The sequence below is a fragment of the Podarcis vaucheri genome (genome assembly GCF_965113315.1).
Source record: "Podarcis vaucheri genome assembly, chromosome: 7".
In the NCBI taxonomy this organism is placed as follows: domain Eukaryota; kingdom Metazoa; phylum Chordata; class Lepidosauria; order Squamata; family Lacertidae; genus Podarcis; species Podarcis vaucheri.
The window spans coordinates 50693632-50715948 of NC_138765.1; the positions used below are offsets into that span (position 1 = coordinate 50693632).

At 51.1% G+C, this 22317-nt stretch overlaps 2 protein-coding genes and 1 long non-coding RNA gene across 4 annotated transcripts; 2 read left to right on the plus strand and 1 right to left on the minus strand.

The window, feature by feature from the left end:
* Nucleotides 1–163: 163 nt before the first annotated feature.
* Nucleotides 164–17512, minus strand: TAT (tyrosine aminotransferase). 2 transcript variants are annotated; one of them, XM_082229353.1, is made up of 12 exons: nucleotides 17278–17512; nucleotides 5863–6102; nucleotides 5664–5768; nucleotides 5500–5567; nucleotides 4851–5009; nucleotides 4313–4451; nucleotides 4127–4179; nucleotides 3708–3860; nucleotides 3046–3174; nucleotides 1914–1997; nucleotides 1715–1813; nucleotides 164–804 (listed from the first exon to the last, which is right to left on the minus strand). In XM_082229353.1, exons 1-12 carry the CDS (start codon nucleotides 17495–17497, stop codon nucleotides 661–663), a joined length of 1593 nt encoding a protein of 530 aa, XP_082085479.1. In that variant the 5' UTR covers nucleotides 17498–17512; the 3' UTR covers nucleotides 164–660. The 2 variants fall into 2 exon arrangements, with proteins under 2 accessions (XP_082085479.1, XP_082085478.1); XM_082229352.1 differs by lacking the exon at nucleotides 17278–17512 and adding an exon at nucleotides 7895–8053.
* LOC309535913 lies at nucleotides 13025–16855 on the plus strand. Its single transcript, XR_014221433.1, has 2 exons — nucleotides 13025–13289; nucleotides 13990–16855. It is a non-coding gene; the product is annotated as an uncharacterized lncRNA (long non-coding RNA).
* Nucleotides 17513–18794: 1282 nt separating the features above from the next.
* On the plus strand, nucleotides 18795–21527 carry MARVELD3 (MARVEL domain containing 3). The gene is made up of 2 exons (XM_082229386.1): nucleotides 18795–19067; nucleotides 20285–21527. Exons 1-2 carry the CDS (start codon nucleotides 18842–18844, stop codon nucleotides 20896–20898), a joined length of 840 nt encoding a protein of 279 aa, XP_082085512.1. The 5' UTR covers nucleotides 18795–18841; the 3' UTR covers nucleotides 20899–21527.
* The last annotated feature ends 790 nt before the right edge of the window (nucleotides 21528–22317 follow it).

Consider the following 22317-nt stretch of genomic DNA (forward strand, 5'->3'; position numbering starts at 1 on the left):
ACTAGGACTCCATATCAGGTCAGGAGTCCCAAGAACTCCTGCAGTGCCCAGGCCTCCCTGAGTCTTCCCCTGGCTTTTGCTTTGCTTGCAGCAGCGGCTGCTGCTGCTGGAAGAGAGTTTGACACACAGAGGAAAGAAAGCCAGATCTTGTCACAAGGCCAGGTATTTTTCATGCATTTATTCATACAAAAGGTATAATAACTTATGAATGTCAAACAGGCACAGGAGGACATGGGTGGGGGAAAGGGGGAGACGGGTGCCCACGGTGGCCTGTGCCAGCCCAGGACTCAGCACGGTCTCTGCAGAAGGACAGGTTGGGAGGGCTGGCAGGTCTTTCTGAAGGGCATCTGGGAGGCTCCAGCAACACCACACCACTGCAGAGGCTGCCGGGAGTACCCAGTGCCAGCAGCGCCTGCTGGAGTTCTTTGGCTGCCCTGGGCACAGGCAGGAGGGGGCCTGCAGGGGAGGAGTGTCTCTGTGGGGATCTACTTCCAGGCAAGTGTCATGGTTGTGCGGGGGCTTCAGAGGCTGTGGCACACAGAAGTGGTGTTGAGCCAGTGGACAGGGGCTGGCGAGGCACAGGCCCTGTGAGCCCAACTCCCTGCAGCAGGAGTGGAGGCTGGCAGGCAGGAGGGCAGGCGGGCAGGCAGGGACCCTCAGCTACTTGTCACATTCCAGGTCCTGGGATCCTTCGCCGCCTTCGTAGTGCCTCTCGCAGAATTGCTGAATGCGTCGACAGGCCTCCACCATCATCTCCTCGGGCACTGTGATCACCACACGGAAGAAGTTGGGGTACTCAAAGCACTGTCAGAAGAAGCAGAAGAGGACCATTGAGATGGCATCAGGGGCCAGGGGCCACCATGTGGATCCTTTACAAGGCTGACTCCCTAAGGAGTGGCAAGAGAGCCTCGAAGGACCACCTCTGGTGCCTTAGAAATCCTGCACACACCAGACTCTGACATCAAGACCGGGTAGGATAAATGTGAAGGAGTTTGGGGTGGGCATGTTAAGGGGAGGGTCAACACCTCCTGCTTTGCATGCAGAATATTCCTGGCTGATCTCCCTGCCTTTCCCAATGGAAGAGTCTGGGCAAGGGGACACTCTCTCCAAGCGAGATTTGGGAGAGCTGCTGCTAGTCGGTGTAGAGTCGACCAAGGGCAAGCAACGTGGTGACAGAACCTGTCTTGCTTGTTGTTCCACACAAGGAGTGCTGAGAAACCAGCTTGTCAGTTTCGCACAGACTTCTGATCAGCCACTGTGAGAACAGGATGCAGGACCAGATGGGCTATTGGCCTGATCCAGCAGGCTTGTCTCAAGGAATGGTGCTGCCGGCAAGTGCAATGGCCATTCTCCAAGGCCCACGTAGCAGGAGGGAGCAAGCGGCTGGGGATCTGGGGAAGGGAGCCTCGCGGCACCTCACAGGGTGCCATTGTTCAGCAGCCAGGGGTGTGGGCGCTGAGCCAGCTGGCACCGAGATTGTGAAATGCAAGCAATGTCCCCTCATGCCATGCATGGTGGCAGTGCCTTGCCAATCACAAGCATCTAGAAGAAAGACCAGCTAAAGGAGAGGAAAGGCAGGTGGGGGCCAGCTGAGCAGAAGAGGCCCAGGGAAAGTGGAGCTGAGCCGAGTACCTCTTCTCTGCCAAGTACAGCTCCCGGGGCTCCAGTAACTCCCAGGGCCTCCCATAACTCTCTTGCAAATAAAGATCCTCACCGTGGCCGGCAGACAGAAGACGGACTGCTCAGCAATGAGCCTCTCTGTGAACTCCACATCATTCTCAAACTCTGGAAAGTGTTCCATCTGAATGCCCACCTGCAGCAAGGAAGAGGAGGAAACACAGAGTTAGGGATGATCTGCCTGGCATTTGCCCATCTCAGGGGCAAAGCTCTGCAAGTGAAGGGAAGCCACTCACCATGAGGTACATGGCCCCCGACGGCCGGACAGGCTGCAAGCCACAGACAGTGGAAAGGGAATCATAGCAGAGGTCAGCATTGGACTGCAAAGGGAAGGAGGAAGGAGGAGGAGTCAGGTCAGATTGCAGGCACAAGCATCCCAGGGTCCCTGCTGGGACCACCCAACACTATGGTGTTCACCATGGATAAAGGCTTAAAAAGGTACATTGTTGATGAATTAAAACCTGCCTACCCTGGGAACTGATGGGACCACAAAAAAGTGACCTGCTTGCCAGCCCTGTCCACACTTGCACTGTGTTATTTTCCCAATGCTCCAGGTGTGTGCATTCCACTAAGTGCCCCCCATCCCGCAGCTGTCATTTATTTCCATGCTCACTGCCATGAATATTGGGCAAAGCTTTTGACACAGTGTTTGGCTCTGATGTGCTATGTGGTGGGGAATAGTTGAGAGTATATATTACTACATTGGATGAATATAAAATAGGGACGCTTAACATTCACAAGGGCATAGGAAACTGCCTTATACCATTGGCCCATCCAGCTCAGTATTGCCTGCACGGACAGGCAGCAGCCCTACAGGGTTTTAGATAGAGAGTCTCACCAAGCTCTGCCTGGAGATGTAGAACCTCAGACTTTCTGTGTGCAAAGCAGATTGCTCTACCATTGAGCTGAGGTCCATCCTTCCGAACTAGCATATCAATGGAATCTCAAAAAGGAATCTATGCAGAGATTTCATTAATACGCACATTCCTTTAACTGTAACAGTTTCACTGACCAATTCATGCCAAGCTGGATTATTAAATGAACCAATCAGTTCCAACAGGGAGGGGCTGTGGGGGCTGTGCTGAGCACCTCCTTGCCCCCTCCGGGCCAGTGCAGCTCCCCAGGGTGAGAGGAGTCACATTGTCCACTCCCACCAGGCAAGCGGTGTTTATGGGCTGGGGAGCATCCCTGTTGCCCTCCAAGGAGTTGGGAGAGATAAGCAAGAGGGGCTTTGAGAGGCATGAGCACTCCCTGGTGCTCCCCACCCACTCTGTTTCTAATAGCTCTTTTGGTCTAGTCCTGCTTTTACTTATATGTTTGTTGTTCCTATTTCTTTTCTCCCTTTCCTTTCAAAGAGAAGGGATGTACCTTGAGAAAGCTGAGGGTGTTGTGGTAGAATTCCGGGGACGTCTGGCGAAGGATGCGGCTGAGAGCTCCCTGGACAACTGTGCAGGGCCCCAGGATCCTCTGGCTCAGCCTCAGGAGGCCGTCTCTGATCTGAAAGATGCACAGGGGAGAGAGAGCTCAGTAGGGAGGGGCACGGCTTGATCCCCAAGCTGATCGAAGAGAGTGAAATTCCGCAGTCACAGCAAGAGCCCTCTTGTGGCTCAGGGTGCCCCCAAACCAAAGGCAGAGCTGGGAAGGTGGGAAAGAGAGTCTGCATCCTACCATGGATGCTATGGAGGGAACCCGTGCAGAACTCGCACCGGTGTAGAGGGCACAGGAAGTGGGGGAGGGATCTCCTCGCCCTCTCAAGAAGCAGCTGCTACTCAAACCAACTTGTTCCTGTTCAGAGCCCATTTGGAGTAGGGGGCATCGGGCAGCCTTTCACTGACCAGACCCAGGAGGCAGGGAACACTGCCTCCTTGACATCCTAGCACAGACAGTGGGCATTGGGGCACAAAGGCTACATGAATCAGGCTCAGAGGGTGGCTGTGAAGCGGTGGGGGGCATGAACTCTTTTCCTCCATCACACCAGCTCCTGGACCGGGTGCAGAAAGTCAGGGCAGCACCGAGTTCTGCCAACTTACCTCCTTCCCAAAGATCTCCCTGCGATCATGTATGAGAATCCAGCCCATTCTCCAGCCAGGCACCAGCCACCGCTTGGCGAGGCCTCCACATGAGAGGATAGGCACGTTGGTGCTGAGCTTTGCTAGGGACTCGTATTTGCAGTCTTCAAACACCTAGTGGGGAGGGGGGAGTGAAGAAGGAGGAATACCAGAGTAAGTAGTGATAGAAACACCTGATGGGCGTGTGAAGCAGGTAAGGGGGATGCTAGTGCAGCTGGCTGTGATTGCGGAGAAGACCAAGCCACCTCAGGCAGACCCATCTCACTCCCTGCTTTCCCAGCCATGTGTCAGAAGATGGGAGGGAGCTTTTCCCGGGAAGAAGGGTTCCAGCTGCTGTGCTTGGCCTTCCGAGGGGCCAGGGGTGCTTCTGCCTCACTCACCATGTCAGCGTAGATCTCATCGGCCAAGATGGGGACACACTGCCTGGAGGCAACTAAGAGAGACAGACAGAAAGAAATCTAGTCAGCCCCCTGACTCTGTTTCCTTCTTTCTTCCCCAGAGCAAGGCCTGGGATAAACACACACACACACACACACACACACACACACACGGTGGGGGATCCTCACCTGCCAGGATCTTCTGGAGGTGGCTTTTGCTGAAAACGGAGCCACAGGGGTTAGATGGGTTGTTCACAATCAAGCAAGCTGTCTTGTCATCCACCAGCGACTCCATTTGCTTCAGGTCAATTTCCCATGATTTCTCTGGCTGCAGGGAGAAGAAAAGGGAGGAAGAGGTGAGGAATGCCCCCACTTCAGGACCTCAGCCTGGTACCCATGAACCAGGCTTCCTGCCAGGGTCAGGGTGGGCCGGAGGTCCTGGGCAGGTGAAAAGGGATGGCGGTTGGAGCAACTGTCGACTGGTCAGGATACTGACCCCCCTTTTCTCTTCCAAGAGCCCTGCAACACCTCCCAGCCTGGGTTTGGGCCCAGTCTAAAGAAGGGGAGATGGAGAACAGGTCCTCAGGCCTTGAACCCACGTCAACAGGCAGCCCTTCTTTATAGCTGAGCTCTGTGGAGAGGCAGGCAGAGCCCTGCAAGGGAGCTCCAGCTTGTCTTCCTGCTGGTGCCATGCCTCTCTGCTGCGCCACCTCCTGCCCCAGCTTACCAAGAGGTTGTAGAATTTGACCTCGATGCCCAGGGACAGAGCCAGGGTTTTGTAGAGGGAGAAACCAGGCCGTGGCACCAGGATGTTCTGCCCGGGGTTGGCCAACACAGCCAGGGCCAGCTCAATGGCCTGACTGCAGCCGCTTGTCAGGATCACGTCCTGCAAAGGAAGAGGGAGCAGAGTAGGCAGCCGTGAGCCTGGCAGGTAGCAACCACCAGGAAAGACCAGCCCAGAAGAAGCACAGGAGGGGAGGGAGGTGGGAGGGAAAGGTTTCTTCACTGGCTCTTTCTGGAAATTCCTGGCCAGGAGCCTGGAATGAAGGGGGAGGGGTCCCTGCTAGCATACAGAAGGTCCCAGGTTAAATCCCCAATGGCATCAACTTAGGCTGGGAGAGACTCCCTGCCTGAAACCCTGGAGAGACAATGTTGCCTGTCAATGTGAACAATACCAAGCTAGGTGGACCAGTTGTCTGACTCAGTATAAAGCAGCTTCCTGGGTTCCTAATAAAGATTCCAGGCCCAGGATCTTATCTGGGCAAGCTCCAGTTCCAGTACAGTGAGTTGTGGAGGTGCTGGCCAGGGTTTGCAAAAGCTAATTTTCTCAGCATCAAGGTCAGATGGCAATGCATGCAACAGTCAGGGTCAGTTACCTGGGCTTCCAAGGGGGCTTCTGGGCAGGTGTAGTAGCCTGCGACCACCTCCCGGCAAGACAAGTAACCTGTGTAGAGGATTCCCAGAAGAGTTGGCATGTTAGACTTTTGCAGCAAAAGCAAAATAGGGGCTGCATATATTGAAAGCATCTCCCAGGACTTACCTACTGAGGGGGCATAGCCATTATACTGCCCAGAATCCAGGGCCTCCTTCATCGCTTGGATGACCTCATCATCTACTGGGAGGTTCCCAAACACAGTTGGGTCCCCTGTGGGGAAACATGAGGGGAATCCATGTCACTTGAGGGTGGGGCATTGGCAGGAGCCCCCACCTCGTGGCCCCTCCATAGCCCACCTGCTTACCTATGGACAGAGAGATCAGGGGCTTCTGGTGGTTGGGCTCCACCTTCATGCTGTCCACAATGGCTCGGATGGGGTTGAAGGTCCTCTTGGACATTTCGGAAGCCCTGACGGCCCAGTGGGCCTTGCGGTTTTTCCCCTTGCCCAGAGAAGGGCCCTTCCCACCATTGAGGCTGACATGGACATCGAGGATGGAGGGCGGGGACGTCTTGCCATTCACGTGGATCAGGTAGGATTCCATCGCTGGAAAGGAAGTGCAAAGAGCAGGTGGGCCGACATCCATGATTACACAATCCTCTCTTCAAGGCTGCTGTCTGTTCAAGGCCACTGCCATGGCAGAATTGGGTGGAGACATGGGCACAGCCAAGGGGCAGCGGTGGGGGGGAGCTGCCCCCCCCAGATAAAGTAAAACAATAGAAATACTTAACTGACCAATCATGCCGATTCTGCCCCTCCCCAACAAAAATCCAAGCTAAGTCCATGGGTGGAAGCACCAGTCCTGAGCAGGCAGCTCTTAGTGCAGGAGGAGCCAAGTCAGCTGCCACATCCCCCTAGCAGGACCCTGATCAAGCCTCACAGCAGGGAAGCTGGTAAAAGGGGGTGGAGATGTGCGGGGAGTGGGGCAAGAACTGCAGTTGGGCTGGAGGCCAACTTGGATGAGGGAAATGTGTTTTCCCTCTATGCCCTCCTTCCCACAGAGGTAGGGACAGCATGTACTTGGCATGTGAATGACAAGACACCACTGCGTGTGTGTGTGTTGGGCAGGCTTTGACCAAGTTCTCTTTCAAAATATATTTGTCTAGTTGTGCCTAAGTGCTGGGGGTAGGAGGACACCCCCATTCTTCACTTTGGAGTTCATCTCCAGTATAAATTCACTGGGTGGTCTCAGGGAAGCCATTCTCTCCTGAACTACCTTTCAGGGTTGCTATTAGGATGAGTGAGAGAGTATTGTTGAAGCACTGTTAGAACTCAAAAAGGGGCATATAAATGAATTTTGGTCTACTATGAAAAATCTTGTAAAGTGTTTTAGGCTGTTTGTCTTTAATCCATGATTTTTTAAAAAGTCAAATTGATTAATTATAGAAACAGATTTAAGAACAAAAGGGAGTAATTTGTCAGGGATTTCAAATGCCATTTGAGAAACCCAAACAGTGTCGTCGGAACCTGAGAATCACCACCAAGGGATCTTATGGGCAAGATCCAAGGGCTGAGTCAGCCACTGTCCTTGTAAAACACTGAGGGGAAACCCAGCAAACATTGGACCAGGAGAGAAAGAAGGGAAGGAGCCCTGCACTTGCCTTGGGAGAAATATGACTTGCATTGCCCCCTTCCCTCCCTCTGTCCCCCTGTCTTGCTCCAAAGAATCTGGCACAGCTGGAGAGAGCTGAGAAGGCAAAGCTGGTGGGATGTGGCAAAGGAAGCAGCAAGGTGAGTGAGAGGCAGCTGGTGGCTCCCTGGGCAAGAAGGGCACATGAGAGCCAGGGGCACAACTAAGAAGTCTCCAGTGCCAGCTGCAAAAGTCCAAGGAACCTCTTCACATTGGCTGAAAAGTCATTTCCTCTCTGTACTCCCAGAATAAAACAATAATCATAATATGGCAGTAAATTTGATTGCAGGTGTGGTGCCACCTGCCTCCCAAGATAAAGCCAGCCTGCACCCTCCACCCCGAGCCACCTCAAGTCCTGGCTCCTTCTTGGAACAAGCTACACAGACATCAAAACCACTCTCCACAGACGCCAGAATTCCTCGGTTCCTTGTTCCAGAGCCTCCGCTGGCCCAAGAGGCCAGGCCAGTCCCTTTGCAATTGTCCACCTCCAGGTTCTCTGTTGTGTCTGCTCAGGTCACTCCTGGTCTCCGGAGGGTGTACATGCTGGGACAGGGGTGTCCCAGGAAAAGCACCTGAGTTCTGCCTCCGCCACTTTGTTGCAGCCCTTCATGCGGTGCTTGTTCCCCGCAGAGGACTCCATCCCAGGGACCGTGGACACCAGCTCAGACCCCGTCAGGCTTACAGGTGGCACCTCAAAGAGCCTCTTACCTATGTGGCAGCAGCTGCAGCTTTGTGTGGTGGCAAAGGTGGGCGAACGAGGCACCTCTGATGAACCTGGCAGGCCGCTCTGCCTGCTCTGGAGCTGCTGAATGGGGAGATCAGAGCCTTCCCTGGGCCCTTTTATGTGGGATAGGCGGGCAGGAGCACAACAGGGCCCCACTGCAGATTCCCAGCCAAGAACTGGGTGTCAGCTTGGAGACCTTTAATGATTGGCTGATAGGGAGGGCTGCACTCCCCCCCCCCATCAGGACACACAGACACACCAGCTCAGTAATAGTCTAGCTCCAAACATCTGGAGCAAACACTGCCTGACTGTTAACCCTTCAACTGCCATCTACACCCCCCACAACTCCCCGATCCCGTTTGTGAAGTGCGAGCACAAAATTGGGGTAGGGCCCCTCCCAGTCTGGCCTTGGCAGGTCAGGTGAGTATGCCACCCCTCCAGTACCAGGGGCAGCCATATTGCAACCCTCATTGCTGGAGAATATTGGGCCTGCAGAGGCTGGGTGCCCACAGTGGAGAGGGGTGTGTTAATTTCCTCAGTGCCTCAGTGGTCCAAGGCTTAGCCTGGCAGTCTTGGCCTGATGCAATCAGCTGCATTCATCCCATCATCTCCAGCTCCACGTTGCAAAGCACTAATGAGTCCCAAATGTTCCCCCCCACCCACATCCACGCACGCAAGCAAGCAAGCGAAGAGGAGGTGTCCCGATAGCAACAACAGTCCTACCGCCCTCCTCCAACCACAGGCAGCCAGCCCCACCACACCCCCAGCAGCTGAAGATCAAAGGGTACCTGCCTGACAGGGACCCCATTAATCTCCAGCAAAGAGGCAAATCTCATTTCTGGAGGGGGGTGGAGAGCTAGCCTAAGCAGCTAATGGATGTGTATCTACCTCGGGCCTAGAGGGAGAGAAAGAAATTGGTAGCTTCTGAACAGCCTGGCTCAGAAAGCACCCATGAGCAAACAATGCCCACCAGTCAGTATAGCTGGTCAAGGTATAGTCGCTGGCATTGCAAGGCACCCTTAATTACAGGCTTTGCCTTCTCTGGCTGGCACCAATAGTGTTTCTGTGCCAAGGAGCCCCCCTCCCAGCTTTGCAAGTGGCACAAGGTCTCTTCCACAGCCAGAACAACACTGAGGGCAGAGAACAAGATGACTGGCAATGCCAGGTCAACACCTGTCCCTCAAGGCCAATTCTAGGGCCCCATCAGGCTCACCCTCAAGCGTCAGGCTCCGTGAGCCCTTTCCCCATTGCCCGCCCTGAAGCGTCGCTGGTGCCAAGATGATCTGCCCAGTTCTGCAAGCTGTAGCTGCAGCAGAGCGAGGCTGGCCTTGAGACATTTCTCCCCCACCATAATGTGCCTGTCTCCCTCCCTCCCTCCCAGTTGATGCAAGCAATGACTCTGCCTGTCACCTTGCAAGGTTCAGTCGACAGGAGCCCTTTGGTTCAACTTTGCATCAACTGATAGCCGGAGTTACGTAAGGCTGGCAGTCTGCAGGCGCGAGGGAGGACTGCTAAACATTTGGGACCTAACAAGTGCTGGCCAAGAAGCCTCCACAAAGTGCTCCCCTCAGAAAGGCTGGGCGGCAGGCATGCTATGGGGGTAACACCACCTGAAAGCTCTTTTGTGGGGCGGAATCCCTGGACAGAGCACAGAGAATGGTGAGGGGTCTATTTAGCACAGTGGGAGGAAGATTCCCTGCAATGCACACAGAATGCATCAGCAGCTCTTCCAGTAACCCATCCCAGATGCTCTCCTTTCCTTCGGCCCCAGAAGTGCAAAACCAGCAGCAGACTCTCTGGCACCTTCCTACTCAGGCTCCATCCTCCATCCAGTCTCCTCCATCCTCGGAGGTTTTTTTTGCGCACAGCACAGCCGGCAGCATCCACAAACTCTCCCCTTCCCCTTCTGCCTACCAGGAAGGCACCTACAGCTTGGCAGGGGCCCTGGTGATGCTGCTGCAGGAAGCAGAAGTTGGGCAAGTGGGTGTGGCCCGTGCTGCCTCTCTGCTCTTGAAGGGGCAAATGGGCTCTTTGCAAGGTCTACCTTGTGGAATTCCCCCCTCCCCATCAGGCTTTCAGTCACCACAGCATCCTCTGACTGTTTGGTTCACTTTCTGGGGGGTTTGCCTCCATCGCCTCCTTCCTCCCCAAACATGAGGACTAGCTCTAGGGAGGTTCCTGCTTGCAGACCCAACAGCAGCATCTCCAGCCTTTTGTTTATCAAGAGATGCCACTTCATAGACTAGGGCGGGGGGTCCCCCATTCCTCCTCTCTCCCCTTTGCAGTGCTTGGGTTTCACTCTCTTTTAGCTGGATTTAACTCCCTCCTCTATCTGCCGTCAAGCTGCACCAGTAAGAGACCTTATTTCTATCCAGCACCAAAGATCTGCACAGGGCCCCCCATGGAGGACAATGAACTCCGTGCCTTGATGGGTGGGGAAGGTTACCATGACTTGTGTTATGAGACTCTCCGCAGCAAGCCGTTGTGCAATGGGAAGGGAGGGGAAAGGAAGGCAGCAGGAACCACTTTCTCCCATTTGTGGAGAGCTTTCACCCCCCCTCCTGCCCCCCCTCCTTTGAAGCCAAGTCAATATTGGCTAATTTCATCACCAATGTTTGGTTAGTGACTTCACATTCTCATCCTCTTGCATGGCCTGTTGTGTAGCGGCCTCTGCCCTCTTCACCTCCATGGCCTTGGAGCAGCCAGGTGCCAAGCAAACAGGAAGGCTCTCGGATGACTTTAAGGGGCGTCTTTTCACATATGTCACCCACTTTTTCAGGTGTCATTCTTACGCAATTGCCAGGAACAGGGCAGGCACCAACCACCTCAGGTTCCCAGCCACTCCTCCGGCTCCACACAGCATAGCAAAAACAATTGTATTCCACATAGTCAGGGATAAAACCCACACAGCCGGTTGCTTGGGTGCAGCTAAACACATTCCTTGAATTAGGCACACTGTGTGTATAATTTTGAAAACACAAATTTCCCATGTCGCAGGATGTGTACTTTCCTCAGAAACTCACAGGCTGTTGGCAGAGAGCGGGGAGGACAGTGCTCCACTGAACTTGGTTCTGGACTCTTCTTTCTGCTGTGGTCCCTGCGACTCTTGCTTGGATTCCTTCTCCCCAGTTTACATAACTGCAACTCTGCTCTGCTCCATATAACAGTCCATAGTGAGTTTCCACTGGCTGGAAATTATTTCTAATGTGGATGGTGTATCTGGATCCTCATTAAAACCATCTGCATTTCAGAGGCTTGTTCCCCACATAGCCAAAATATTTCCCTAAGAACTTTATGCAAAAACCAGGACAACTACTGGGTGTCATTATCATGGTTAAAGGACCGCTTCTGAAAGTTTTGCCCATCAATTCCTTGACTGACCCATCTCCCAAAACTTTGAAGGCAGAGAACCACCACCACCCCCGAAACTGGAATACAGATCCTCTGTCAGAATGGACCACCCTCATATTAGATTGTCCATATTTCCTTTCTTCTTTTTTCAAGTTTAGGAATGGCTAGTTGGTGGAAATTTCCTCTCACAGTATGCAATTGCAGGAAGAAGAAGAGTTTGGATTTGATATCCCACTTTATCACTACCTGAAGGAGTCTCAAAACGGCTAACGTTCTCCTTTCCCTTCCTCCCCCACAACAAACACTCTGTGAGGTGAGTGGGGCTGAGAGACTTCAAAGAAGTGTGACTGGCCCAAGGTCACCCAACAGCTGCATGTGGAGGAGCGGAGACACGAATCCAGTTCCCCAGATTACGAGACTACCGCTCTTAACCACTACACCACACTGGCTCATGCTGTTGATTGCAGAACAGCCAAGTGTCATTGCAGCTCTTCAAGGCTACTAATCAGAAACTTCCTTCTTGCAGGATCTGCCTCTTATGCTTCCCATTTAGGACATTTGGATCATGTGTGGGTAAAAGCCTCAGCGCCTAGGGCTTGCCGATCGAAAGGTCGGCGGTTCGAATCCCTGCGGCGGGGTGCGCTCCCGTCGTTCGGTCCCAGCGCCTGCCAACCTAGCAGTTCGAAAGCACCCCCGGGTGCAAGTAGATAAATAGGGACCGCTTACAAGCGGGAAGGTAAACGGCGTTTCCGTGTGCGGCTCTGGTTCGCCAGAGCAGCGATGTCACGCTGGCCACGTGACCCGGAAGTGTCTTCGGACAGCGCTGGCCCCCGGCCTCTTGAGTGAGATGGGCGCACAACCCTAGAGTCTGGCAAGACTGGCCCGTACGGGCAGGGGTACCTTTACCTTTACCTTTTATCGCTTCAGCTCCATATAGGTACCAAAGGCTGATCCAGTTGCCATTTTATTTATTTTAATACATTTACACATTAACTTTACAAAAGCTAGCAAACAATAAAATATTTTTAAAGGAGCATTTAGTTTAAACCAGTCACCACTAAATACAGTAAAGCAGCAGCAACTACATTACTAACTCACATAGAAAGTCAATAAAAGGCCAAACAAAACAAGAAATGTTTTCAAGAGCCACTTAATGTTAATGACTGAAGAGGCCCCCTGTATGACGGCATCATATGTTGAACTGACAACATCATAGTAGGTAAACATCAGCAAGAATGCCTGAAGCCAATTCCAGACAGGTATTGGGAGAGGAACCTGAAACAGAATGAAAAGTGCAGATTTGCCATGTCAGAAATTAAATCCTGAGGACATAGGTTAACCAAAGATGGCCTAATACCTGATGCAACTAAAATCAAAGCCAGCTTGGAATGCCTGGTCCAAAGAATAAGGTTGATGTACAAAGATTTCTAGGAATGGCCAGGATCTAGCAAAGTTTATTCCAGACATGACAACAGCAATCACAACAGCACAGAAAGAGTTATTGGCTCATGACACTGCATTTCACTGGATGCCAAACAACAAAGGAACATTCAGGCAGTTCAAGGGGCTGCTAGAAAAAGCAAAGTGCCATGATTTGAAAGAACCAGCAACAGGGATCCTTCTGTGTTGCTGCAGCTGAAAGTCTTGTCTTTTGTACCTGCTCCCCTTCCCAAGCACCAGCAACCACCTTACAGGACTGCAGTCAAACATTTGGGTATTAGAAGAAGCATCCGCTGCTATTTCATCACCAAAAATGGTAAGTCTGGGGGAGCAAACAAATACAAAAAAAGGAATACATAATGCTAGAGCAGTATAAACACTAGCAAAAATCACAGCAAGGAGAACAAAACGAAACAGGTGTTCTAAGCAAGTACCCAATGAAAGAGCAATATTTTCACTCGTCATTGGAACATGGGAAGCTGCCTTAGAGTCAGACCATTGGTCTATCTAGCTCAATACTGCCTGCAGCTACTGGCAGCAATGGCTCACCAAGTTTCAGGAAGGGAGGTTCTCACCTACCCCTGCCTGGTGATGCTGTGAGGCAGGCTTCCTTTTTTTTCAATAAAGCTTTTTATTTATACAACAAGAAAAAAGAAAAAAAACCACAAATACCAAATTACACACAAATTACAAAAATAACCATAGACACATAATTTTCTTAGCAAACAATAAAACATCTATTGGTCTTAACACTAAAGACCCAACCTCCCATCTATTCCATATTTCAAATTCATATTACTTATTGCCAATACACACTTTTATCATAATTAAACTTATTCTCAATAAATCTAATTTATTATATCTACCTTGCAACTATTACTGAAGTTCCTCAAATGCTGCAACAGAATTTAAACTACTATATTTATTTTTCAGATATTCTTTGAAAACCTCCCATTTAGAAACAAATTCCTGTTTTGATTTATTCTTTATTTTTTCTGATAAACCATCTAATTCGGCATATTCTGTCAGCTTTTGGATCCAATCTTGTATAGAGGGGTTTTCATTACTCTTCCATTTTGCTGCGATCAAAACTCTTGCTGCCATCGTCGCATATAAAAAGATACCCTTCCTCTTTTGTGGAATATCCAAATCTGTTATTCCCAGGAGGTAGGCCTCTGGTTTTTTATTGAAAGAGATCTTTAGCATTTTTTGCAGTTCTGCATGTATACTCTCCCAGAATACCTGTATTTTCCTACATATCCACCACATATGGTAGAATGTTCCTGAGTCGATGCTGTAAGGCAGGCTTCCTCAACCTTGGCCCTCCAGATGTTTTTGGCTTACAGCTCCCATGATCCCTAGCTAGCAGGACCAGTGGTCAGAGATGATGGGAATTATATTCTCAAAACATCTGGAGGGCCAAGGTTGAGGAAGCCTGCTGTGAGGAATTGAACCTGGGACATTCTACATGCAAAGCAGATGAAAGAAGTTGGGATGGTGTTGGTGGTAGCTGAATTCCCAGGAAGTGTGTTCCTGAACTTGATAGCCACTACCAAGCAGGTCTTCCTCACATGACCTTCCATCACCTTGAATGAATTTAAGTTAGTTATGACCATTAGCTTCAATGGGTCTGCTCAGAGTGGAACTAGCATCAAATACCAGCCATTATTTTTGTGCCTTCCTTACTTGCCCTGCAAGTATAATACCAATACCAATACCAATACCAATACCAATACCAATAAATACATTAAAAAGATGGAAAAATATGATAGAAGCTGATGGACTCAAAGGAAGCTGATGTTGTTACAATAACATTGTGCCAATTGCCTATCTCAAAATCAAAACTTGTGGAATTTCAGAAAGTTCTGCAGATTCTAGGAAGTGTTGTTATGTGTAACCCAATCTCCAAGCGGTAAAGTTTCAGGGGTCCCAACACATACCATGAGTTTGGTTTCTTTGGAATGAAGGCTGCTGTGTGAAGGCTTGTGGTGTCTTTGGGATACACAATTTATTTGTATGTATGTGCAGGCAGAGCATAAGGCAGAAGGACTCTAAGCATAAACACGCCCAACAGCTCTTGTTCCCCCATTAGGTTTATAGTGTCTGTAGAGATAAATTAAGTCTCTCTCTCTCCACCCCAGTTCCATGGCAAGATTGGCAGACTTACTGCCCCTTTCATGAACATGCACCTTACTGACCCTACCTCACACTAGGGCAGGTCATGGAAATCTAAGAAGATGCCCTTTAAACAGGCTGACTGCTGCCCTCCCTTCACCTGCTTGCTACTGAAAGAGTCAGCCAACTTCACACGAAAGGACACTAAAGTGAAAGGAACCATGACTAATTAGGAGAGCATTCTGCTATAAACATGTTTGCTGATGTTTTGATGATTTTGCTCAGCCTATAGGAAGTAATGTTAAAGTGAAACATCCCATTCACGGTGGCTGAAAATGCTGCTTGTTACAGCAAACGAGAACTAATGTATCTTAAGAACCCCACAGAATGAACAAAAGTATTTCCAGGGGTTGTATAATCGAACACAGAAGTCAATACTAGACACCCCCCATCCCCGTGCACAATGCACTCACAACATTTTGTGACAATCTTGGCAGAGCTGGGAAGGGGCTTATTTGAATGCAAGAGAATATTTTATTTCATAAAGAGTTATGGGAAATGTAATGACAGGAAATGGGAATGTGTTTGTTAAGTGGCAGCCTGGAGGAATGAGTGGGGGGGGCACCATCTGAGAATGGAAACCAAGGGCAGCCAACACTTCCCAGAGAGTACAATCTGAGCAGGAGTTGCACAAATCATGTTTGCTTTATGCTTCAGTATCATTCAGGTTTGGAACAGCAAATCTTGCAGGGAGCTTCCCACAATGACATTGCTACAAATATGTCCTGACATCCTTGCCACGTGGCACTGCTGCCCAGTCTCCTCCCACTTCCTAAAATCAGGTGCAAGGATGCCATCTATGCGGCACACAAGTTCCTTCTGGCTTTGTGTTTTCAGATCCAGATAACGGCAAAATACCCTGTGCTTCGGTTATACTGGTTTCCACCTTCCCTCTTACAGTTTCATGGAAAATCCCAGCAGCAATCCCCATCAAGGCCCAGAGGGAGGGACAACACAGCTTTGTTTGTCCAGAGAACGTGATTCATAACTTTGGCTCCAGGCTGCCCTGAGGGTCCAACTAAAGTATCTCTTTCTTGTTCAAAGCCATAGGCCACCACAATTCAATACAAAAATGGTGATATAGAATACATATGGAAACGCAGGTTTCTTGACATACATTAAAAAAATCCTCATGCTTAATTTAAGTACAACTTCTCTCAGAAACAAAGGGGTCATGGACCCTCCATATAAACTTGTGCCTATACACTACAAACATAACAGAGCAAAAGCACATCCTATTCACACACAGCCCCCTCCTTTTTTCTGGCTCTTAATTTTCTAGCAGTCAGAGTACATATTGCAACCTAGATGGTAATCAGTACACCCCTGCCAGCTAGCAGTGATGGTGTTCCAACAGGATACCAGTAATTATTTTATCACAGAATCTGTGCTCTTAAATGAAGGAGGTTTTTTTTTGTTTTCTACACGTTGCCAGGCTGGGGGCCCCAATCCGAAACATGACCATGGTGTCAGGGTAGAGCAGCAGAGCAGCTTTATCTGTCTGCTCCCTGCTATGGTTCCAATTTGGATTTGGGCCTTGGAAGTTCCCCTACCCAAACACAGGCATGCAGACTGCTGGCTTGAGCATGTGTGTATGCAAATACACCATCTTAATCAAGTCTATACAGGGGACAAAATGGCTAAAGCCCCATATTCCCCACCCACCCACAAGTCCAGGTGGGGCTGGCTGAGGGCAGAGTGAGGTTGGTAGGGTTGCACTCCATTCACCCTAATGGAGCAGCCTCCACCATTCCACTTGGACCTTCTCATTGTGCAAAGCAAAAGTTCTGCCTCTAGAAATGTTGCTTAAATTACTTTGGGCCCACAAGTCTCCAAGAGATACCTAGATGGACAAAATGCCCCTGAGCAGAAATACAAAGAGTATTTCTTAAAATGCTGAATCAGTGACCACGAATTGCTATGGAGGAGGCCTCCATAAAATGCCAGTACCCAAAATCTAGTACCCAAATGCAAAAGAACCCCTCTTCCTCCCTCATCAAAATAATTCAATGAAGGATTCAGAGCTAAGGGAGAAGTGTATCAGAGCCAAACCTTGCCAGCTTCACCTGAAGTGACACCATCTGGCTAGAAAAATGCAACGGGGGGGGGGGAGGCAGAAGCACTGGCTGGCCACTAGGTTAGCATTTCCCCAAACCCCTCAGAACCCAGATACCAATGGCCAACTCACACACCCCTGAGCCCATGCTTGCCTCACCCTCACCATGAAGGCATCATGGAACTTCAGGCCATGGAGAGGAGGCAGGCCTTTGGCATGGCAACCACTTGAAATATAAAGAAGACAGTAAGTGAAAGATTCCTCCCATCAAGCCATAGTGGCACAATGCTCTCTACTCATGCCTACCTTTGAGAAACAAGGTGCCTTCAGCCAAGATAGTGGTACCTGCGGCTGAGAATCTCTCAGGAGAGCCTTGTTGAAATTCCGGCTGGAAAGCAGAGGAGGAAGGTGGTGAAGGTGGCAGCCAGGTGGAGGAGAGAACGCAGAAAAGGTCTCCTCCTTGGATGAGCTTCAGTTGCTTTCTAGAGTTTGGCCCAGCTGCATTTGGTGAGAACCCCTGGGATACAAAGACTAATTTTTTTCTAAAACCAGCTTCTGAAATCATGGGACACAGTTATATTGCCCAGATTAGCAAGTTATGTTTGTGTAAGAGAAGACAGAGAGAAAGTAAATCCCTTCCCCTTGTTACTTGTGGGTAGAGCAAATGAGCAGTAATAATGAAGGCACCAAAAGTAATTGCATTTTTTGCAGACAAGACAGCTTAAACAGGGTCATAAATGAAGTCATGAGGGAGTAGAAGTCTAGCAACTGCAACTACCCATGAGCACTGAATTAAACCTCCATGTCCAGAGGCCAAATCTAAGCTGCTGTAGATGGGCAACATCCTGATCCTGCTTGTGCGACTCTCAGTGGTGTCTGACTGGTCATTGTTGGAAACAGGATGCTGGGCTAGAGGGGCTCACCTTGGCCTGATCCATCTGCTGGGCTTCTCTGGTGTCAAGATGGACTCCAACTCCTATCACTCTCCTCTGGCCAGCATGGCTGATGATGACAGGGATTTTGTGGTGGGCTGTAGGTTCCTCATCCCTGCCTCCTGCTTTTAGCTGAACAGGTGAATGAATACCGTAAGAACAGAGGATCATCTAGCCTCTACTTTAGCTGGCAGCAGCCATGCCCTTCCCATGGGCATAGGCTCTTTCTCTAGTCCTGCTCAACTAGGCGTGCAGAGGGTGAGCCATGGATGGACAAGCACTGAGTGGCAGTGGTTCTATTCCTTCCTGTCCTGTGGTTTCTGTGCAGTCCCACAAGAATGAGGAAGGGCTGCACCGGGTCCATTTCTGCACCCCCTGATGCTCAGAATCAACACAAAGCCAGTGAGGGAGACCATCCAAGGCTGCAAAGGGCAGTGCCATCATCAGGGTGCTGAGAAGGATCTCCAGTTCTCTCCTTTCCCTCTAATTCTGGATTGTTACCAGAGTCAGGTATGGCCAAGAATGCCAAGAGACTGCTGCTTAGTGAGGCAATGGGCGAGCAGCCGAGTTGGGCGGGAGAGGGAGGGGCGCACCTATGGCGGAGAAGCCCTGGCGCCCTTGGACATCTTTTCCCGCTCCATCAAAAAAAAAGCCATCTTGTGGTGTGACCAGGAAGGCCAGCGACCACCAGGACCACCGAACATCGGGCCTGGACGGGCAGCAATAGCGGTTTGTCCAGGGACTGCCTTGGGCCTTTCCAGACCCGCCCTGACTTCCTCGACGGCTGCTGGAGAAGCGCCCCTCGGCAAGCGCCGGCAGCGACGAGCCCCCTCTGTCGGGCGGCGGCTCCTAGGCGAGATGGACACCTGCCTCCCACCTACACCAACCCCGGCCAATCTCCGCCCAGGAGGTGGCGCCGCCGCGCTCACCTGGGACGCCCCACCCAGTCCTCCCTGCGCGCCACCAGGCTACGAGCCATGGCGGACGCCGGGAGGAGACCAGGGGAGCCGCAGGACTGGCGTCACGACCGGCCGGCGGTGGTGGCGGTAGGAGAGCAGCCGTGGCCGTGGCGGCAGCAGCACCAGCATCGCCCCCCTCCCTCCCGAGGCACCACACTGGCCTCTTTGGACGCCCCTGCCGAGGCCCGAGGCGGAGGCGGCCTTCTGGACAAACCGCTATGTCGCGCCCTGTGCACGGCCAGAGGTGAGGGCCCGGGCCGGGTTAGATGTCCCTACTGGCCCGCGATGGGGTGGGTCAGGGCGGTACGATGTCGACGACACGCCCCCTTCCCTCGTGGGATGAGGAGCCCGGGCTGCGATGGGGGTGGGTTGCGTTTGTAGCTCCTCCTCCTCCCCCCCGCTGCTGGTGAGCTCGGTGTGGGCGAGGCCACTGGCAGCTTCCCTGATGGGGCGGGCAAAAGGGCTGTTGCCTCGCGGGGGCGGGGTGCTTGCCAGCCAGACGCTGCCACCCCCCTCTTCGCAGGCTGCCCAAAAGTCGCGAGGGGCAGGCCTGTGGCCCCACAGCTTGCTGGCAAGGGGGGCAGTGAGTGAGTGCTGCTCAGCCGTCAAGGCAGATGGGCAAGTCCCCCCCTCCCGTCTTGTCTGGCAGGGCCCACTCCAGCCGCTTGGCTTGCGCTGCTGCCCACTCACGTCCTGAATAAGCCTATGGCCTTTCCCTACCTGGACTGAACCACTTTGCTCTTTCACAAGCCTCAGGCCTCTGTGGTCAGCACAAGCTCCCTCCAGGGAGTGGGGTGGCACCCACGAGGCTGCCAGGTCACCCCAGTTTCCTCCCAGCCTAAAACAGGGGTGAATAAACTTTTTCAGCCCAAGGGCCATATTCCATTCTAGTCAACTTTACAGGGGCCATATGGCCAGTGTGAGCGGGGCAACAAATGTTAATTTATTCACACATCCCTCTCTCCCTGTGTCTCCACCAGGGGAGCAAGATAAATTATCAGAATCCAAGGGGGCATTCTTGCAGCAGGTAAAACATTGCAGGGGCATGAGGTGAGGCTTGCATGGGGTATGGCCTGGGGAAGTCCCAAAAGGCATGTAGAGGAACCCAGGAAACCATACTTGATGCCTGGGGTTCCCTATCCCTGGCCTAAAACTAAGGGTGAAACATGAGGGGAGCTCTGAGGTCACTAACCTCAGGTATGAAAAGTCTTTCAATGTGGTTTTGGGGCAGAAGATGCCCTGGTAGAAACAGGGAAGGAAGGATAGTCGCTGCCTGCTCAGATATGCTCCCTTAACCCCAGTAAAGTTTGGGATCCAATCTACCCACAAAGCTGACCTCTATGAGTGGACCTGGAGAGGCCAAGTGCCTTCCCCGTTTCTCCATGTTCCACACAGGCTGAGGGCCCCACAGCACTAGAGAAATGGCACTAATAGCACCCCTCTGCCCTTGCTTCTTCTTAGCCTGCTGCCAACAGCTCCAGCTCCTCCTCTGCATGCTGATTGTCATCTGCAGCTCAGTCTCCTACAATTCGACAGGTGGCTACACTGGTCTTTTCAGTCTGGGGAGCATTTACTACTACCAATACGGCGGGGCCTACAGTGGCCTTAGTGGAGCTGATGGGGAGAAGGCACAGCAGTTGGATGCCCAGTTCCACCAACTCAAGGTGCCACCAGCCCAGGTGGCCATGGCAGTTGGAGGGGCTCTGATGGCTTTTGCCTGCTTCCAGATTGTGGCTAGTCTCTTCCGAGTGCCCTGGCATTGCCCAGCCTGGCTGATAGCGGAGGCCATTCTGGATGTGGCCATTGCAATTGGTCTTGTGCCAGCTTTGTACTTCTACTACCATCACCTTCACGAGATCTATGCCTCCTCTCTGTGCAAAGAGCGAGAGAACCTCTACCAGAGCAAAGGCTACCGGGGCTTTGGCTGCAGTTTGCATGGAGCAGAGATCGCTGTGGGCTTCTTTGCTGGGGCAGCCATTGTGGCCTTTGCTGTTGCTGTTGTGTTGGCTGTCCGTGGCTTCAAGATTGTCCGGACCCTCCAAGCAAAACCATCATCACACAGCTATGAGCCCTAGCTTGGCCTCTGCTGCCTGAGTTGAAGGGAGAGCAGGATGGAGCAGCATATTAAGCCAAGCTAAGCAGTGCCTTTGAACCATGTACAGTGGTGGCAGTGATCACTTTCTGTCTAAACCCTATCTTCACAGTTTTGTAAACATTCTCCAAGCTCCTCTTTCTTTCCCATCACACATACCTATGCAAAGTCTAGCAAGACTACTCCCTTAATATAGAACGTCACCTGTAATGGCAAGAAGACCATCACCAACCAGCACTTGCTTTCTTCCCTCTGCATTCCTTTTTCCTTTCAGATCATGCCTTTAGAGTGAGACCGTTGACCAGAGACTTTCAATATATGCCTTGGGGCAAAGTGCCATCTTGTTGGTACCCCCAGAAAAAACCCCAGTCCTCTTATAGAAAGCAAAATCTGTGTCTTTTTCCACCCACCCCTTCTTACAATGCCAGAGAAAACGTTTTTCATTCTTTCTTCCATTCACCTCATCGAGCTGCTTCCTTGATGAGGAAGTTACACATTTGCCTTGAAGGCAAATGCTTCCACTAGATGTTCTGTGCAGTCTTGTTTCAAATTGTTTTCATTATGGAATATAGTACTTTTGTACAACAATAAAATCACTACCTTGGTAATTCACTTTAAATGTGTATGTCAAAAGACACTAGAGATCTTGGACTTCCTTGCTTTGGGTTTGCTGCATTTTACTGCCTCAATGTAAAGAAGCATCTCCTCCCCCCCCCTCTCACACACAAAAAACACCTGACAGTGATGTGCAGTGATGAGGCGGAACAGGGAACTCATTCTCCAAGCAAAAGCCAGCTCACCTCCAAGGGGTGCATTTAACTGCATTTCCAGCAATACACACAGAAGAACTGCAACACCTTGGAACACCTACATTCCCTGAGGTCCTATTTAACTGAGCATTTAGCACTCTCTTCCTTGAAACTCTAGAGCTTTTTTGGCACATTACACCAACATTCTCTCAACAGCTTACAGAAGGCTGTCTCCCAAAGCCTGGCAGTTACTGTGGTCCCTAAAGGACAATTTGCATATCCAAAAACATTTGTCCAATGAAACTTTTTCTGTAGCTTAGTCCCACGCCCACCCCTCAGAACGGAAGGCAAGATTTGAGAAACCTTTGAAGGAAGAGCTGGAAAACAGGGGCCCACCAAATGTAGTTCGCCTATCAGCCCCAGGCAACATGGCAAATGGTCAAGGATGATATTCTAGTACAGCAACATCTGGAAGGCCATTGCTTTAATGTGACATTTTTTTGAGCAACACCCAACCCAGTAGGACTGCCACCCTCTGCTATGCCTACTTTAAGGGCTAGAAAGCACAATTATTGTTCAACATATTTGTACCCTGCCTCCTGCAGGCATAGAGGTATCCTATACTCAATGTGCAACACCTCAAGTTAGACTGG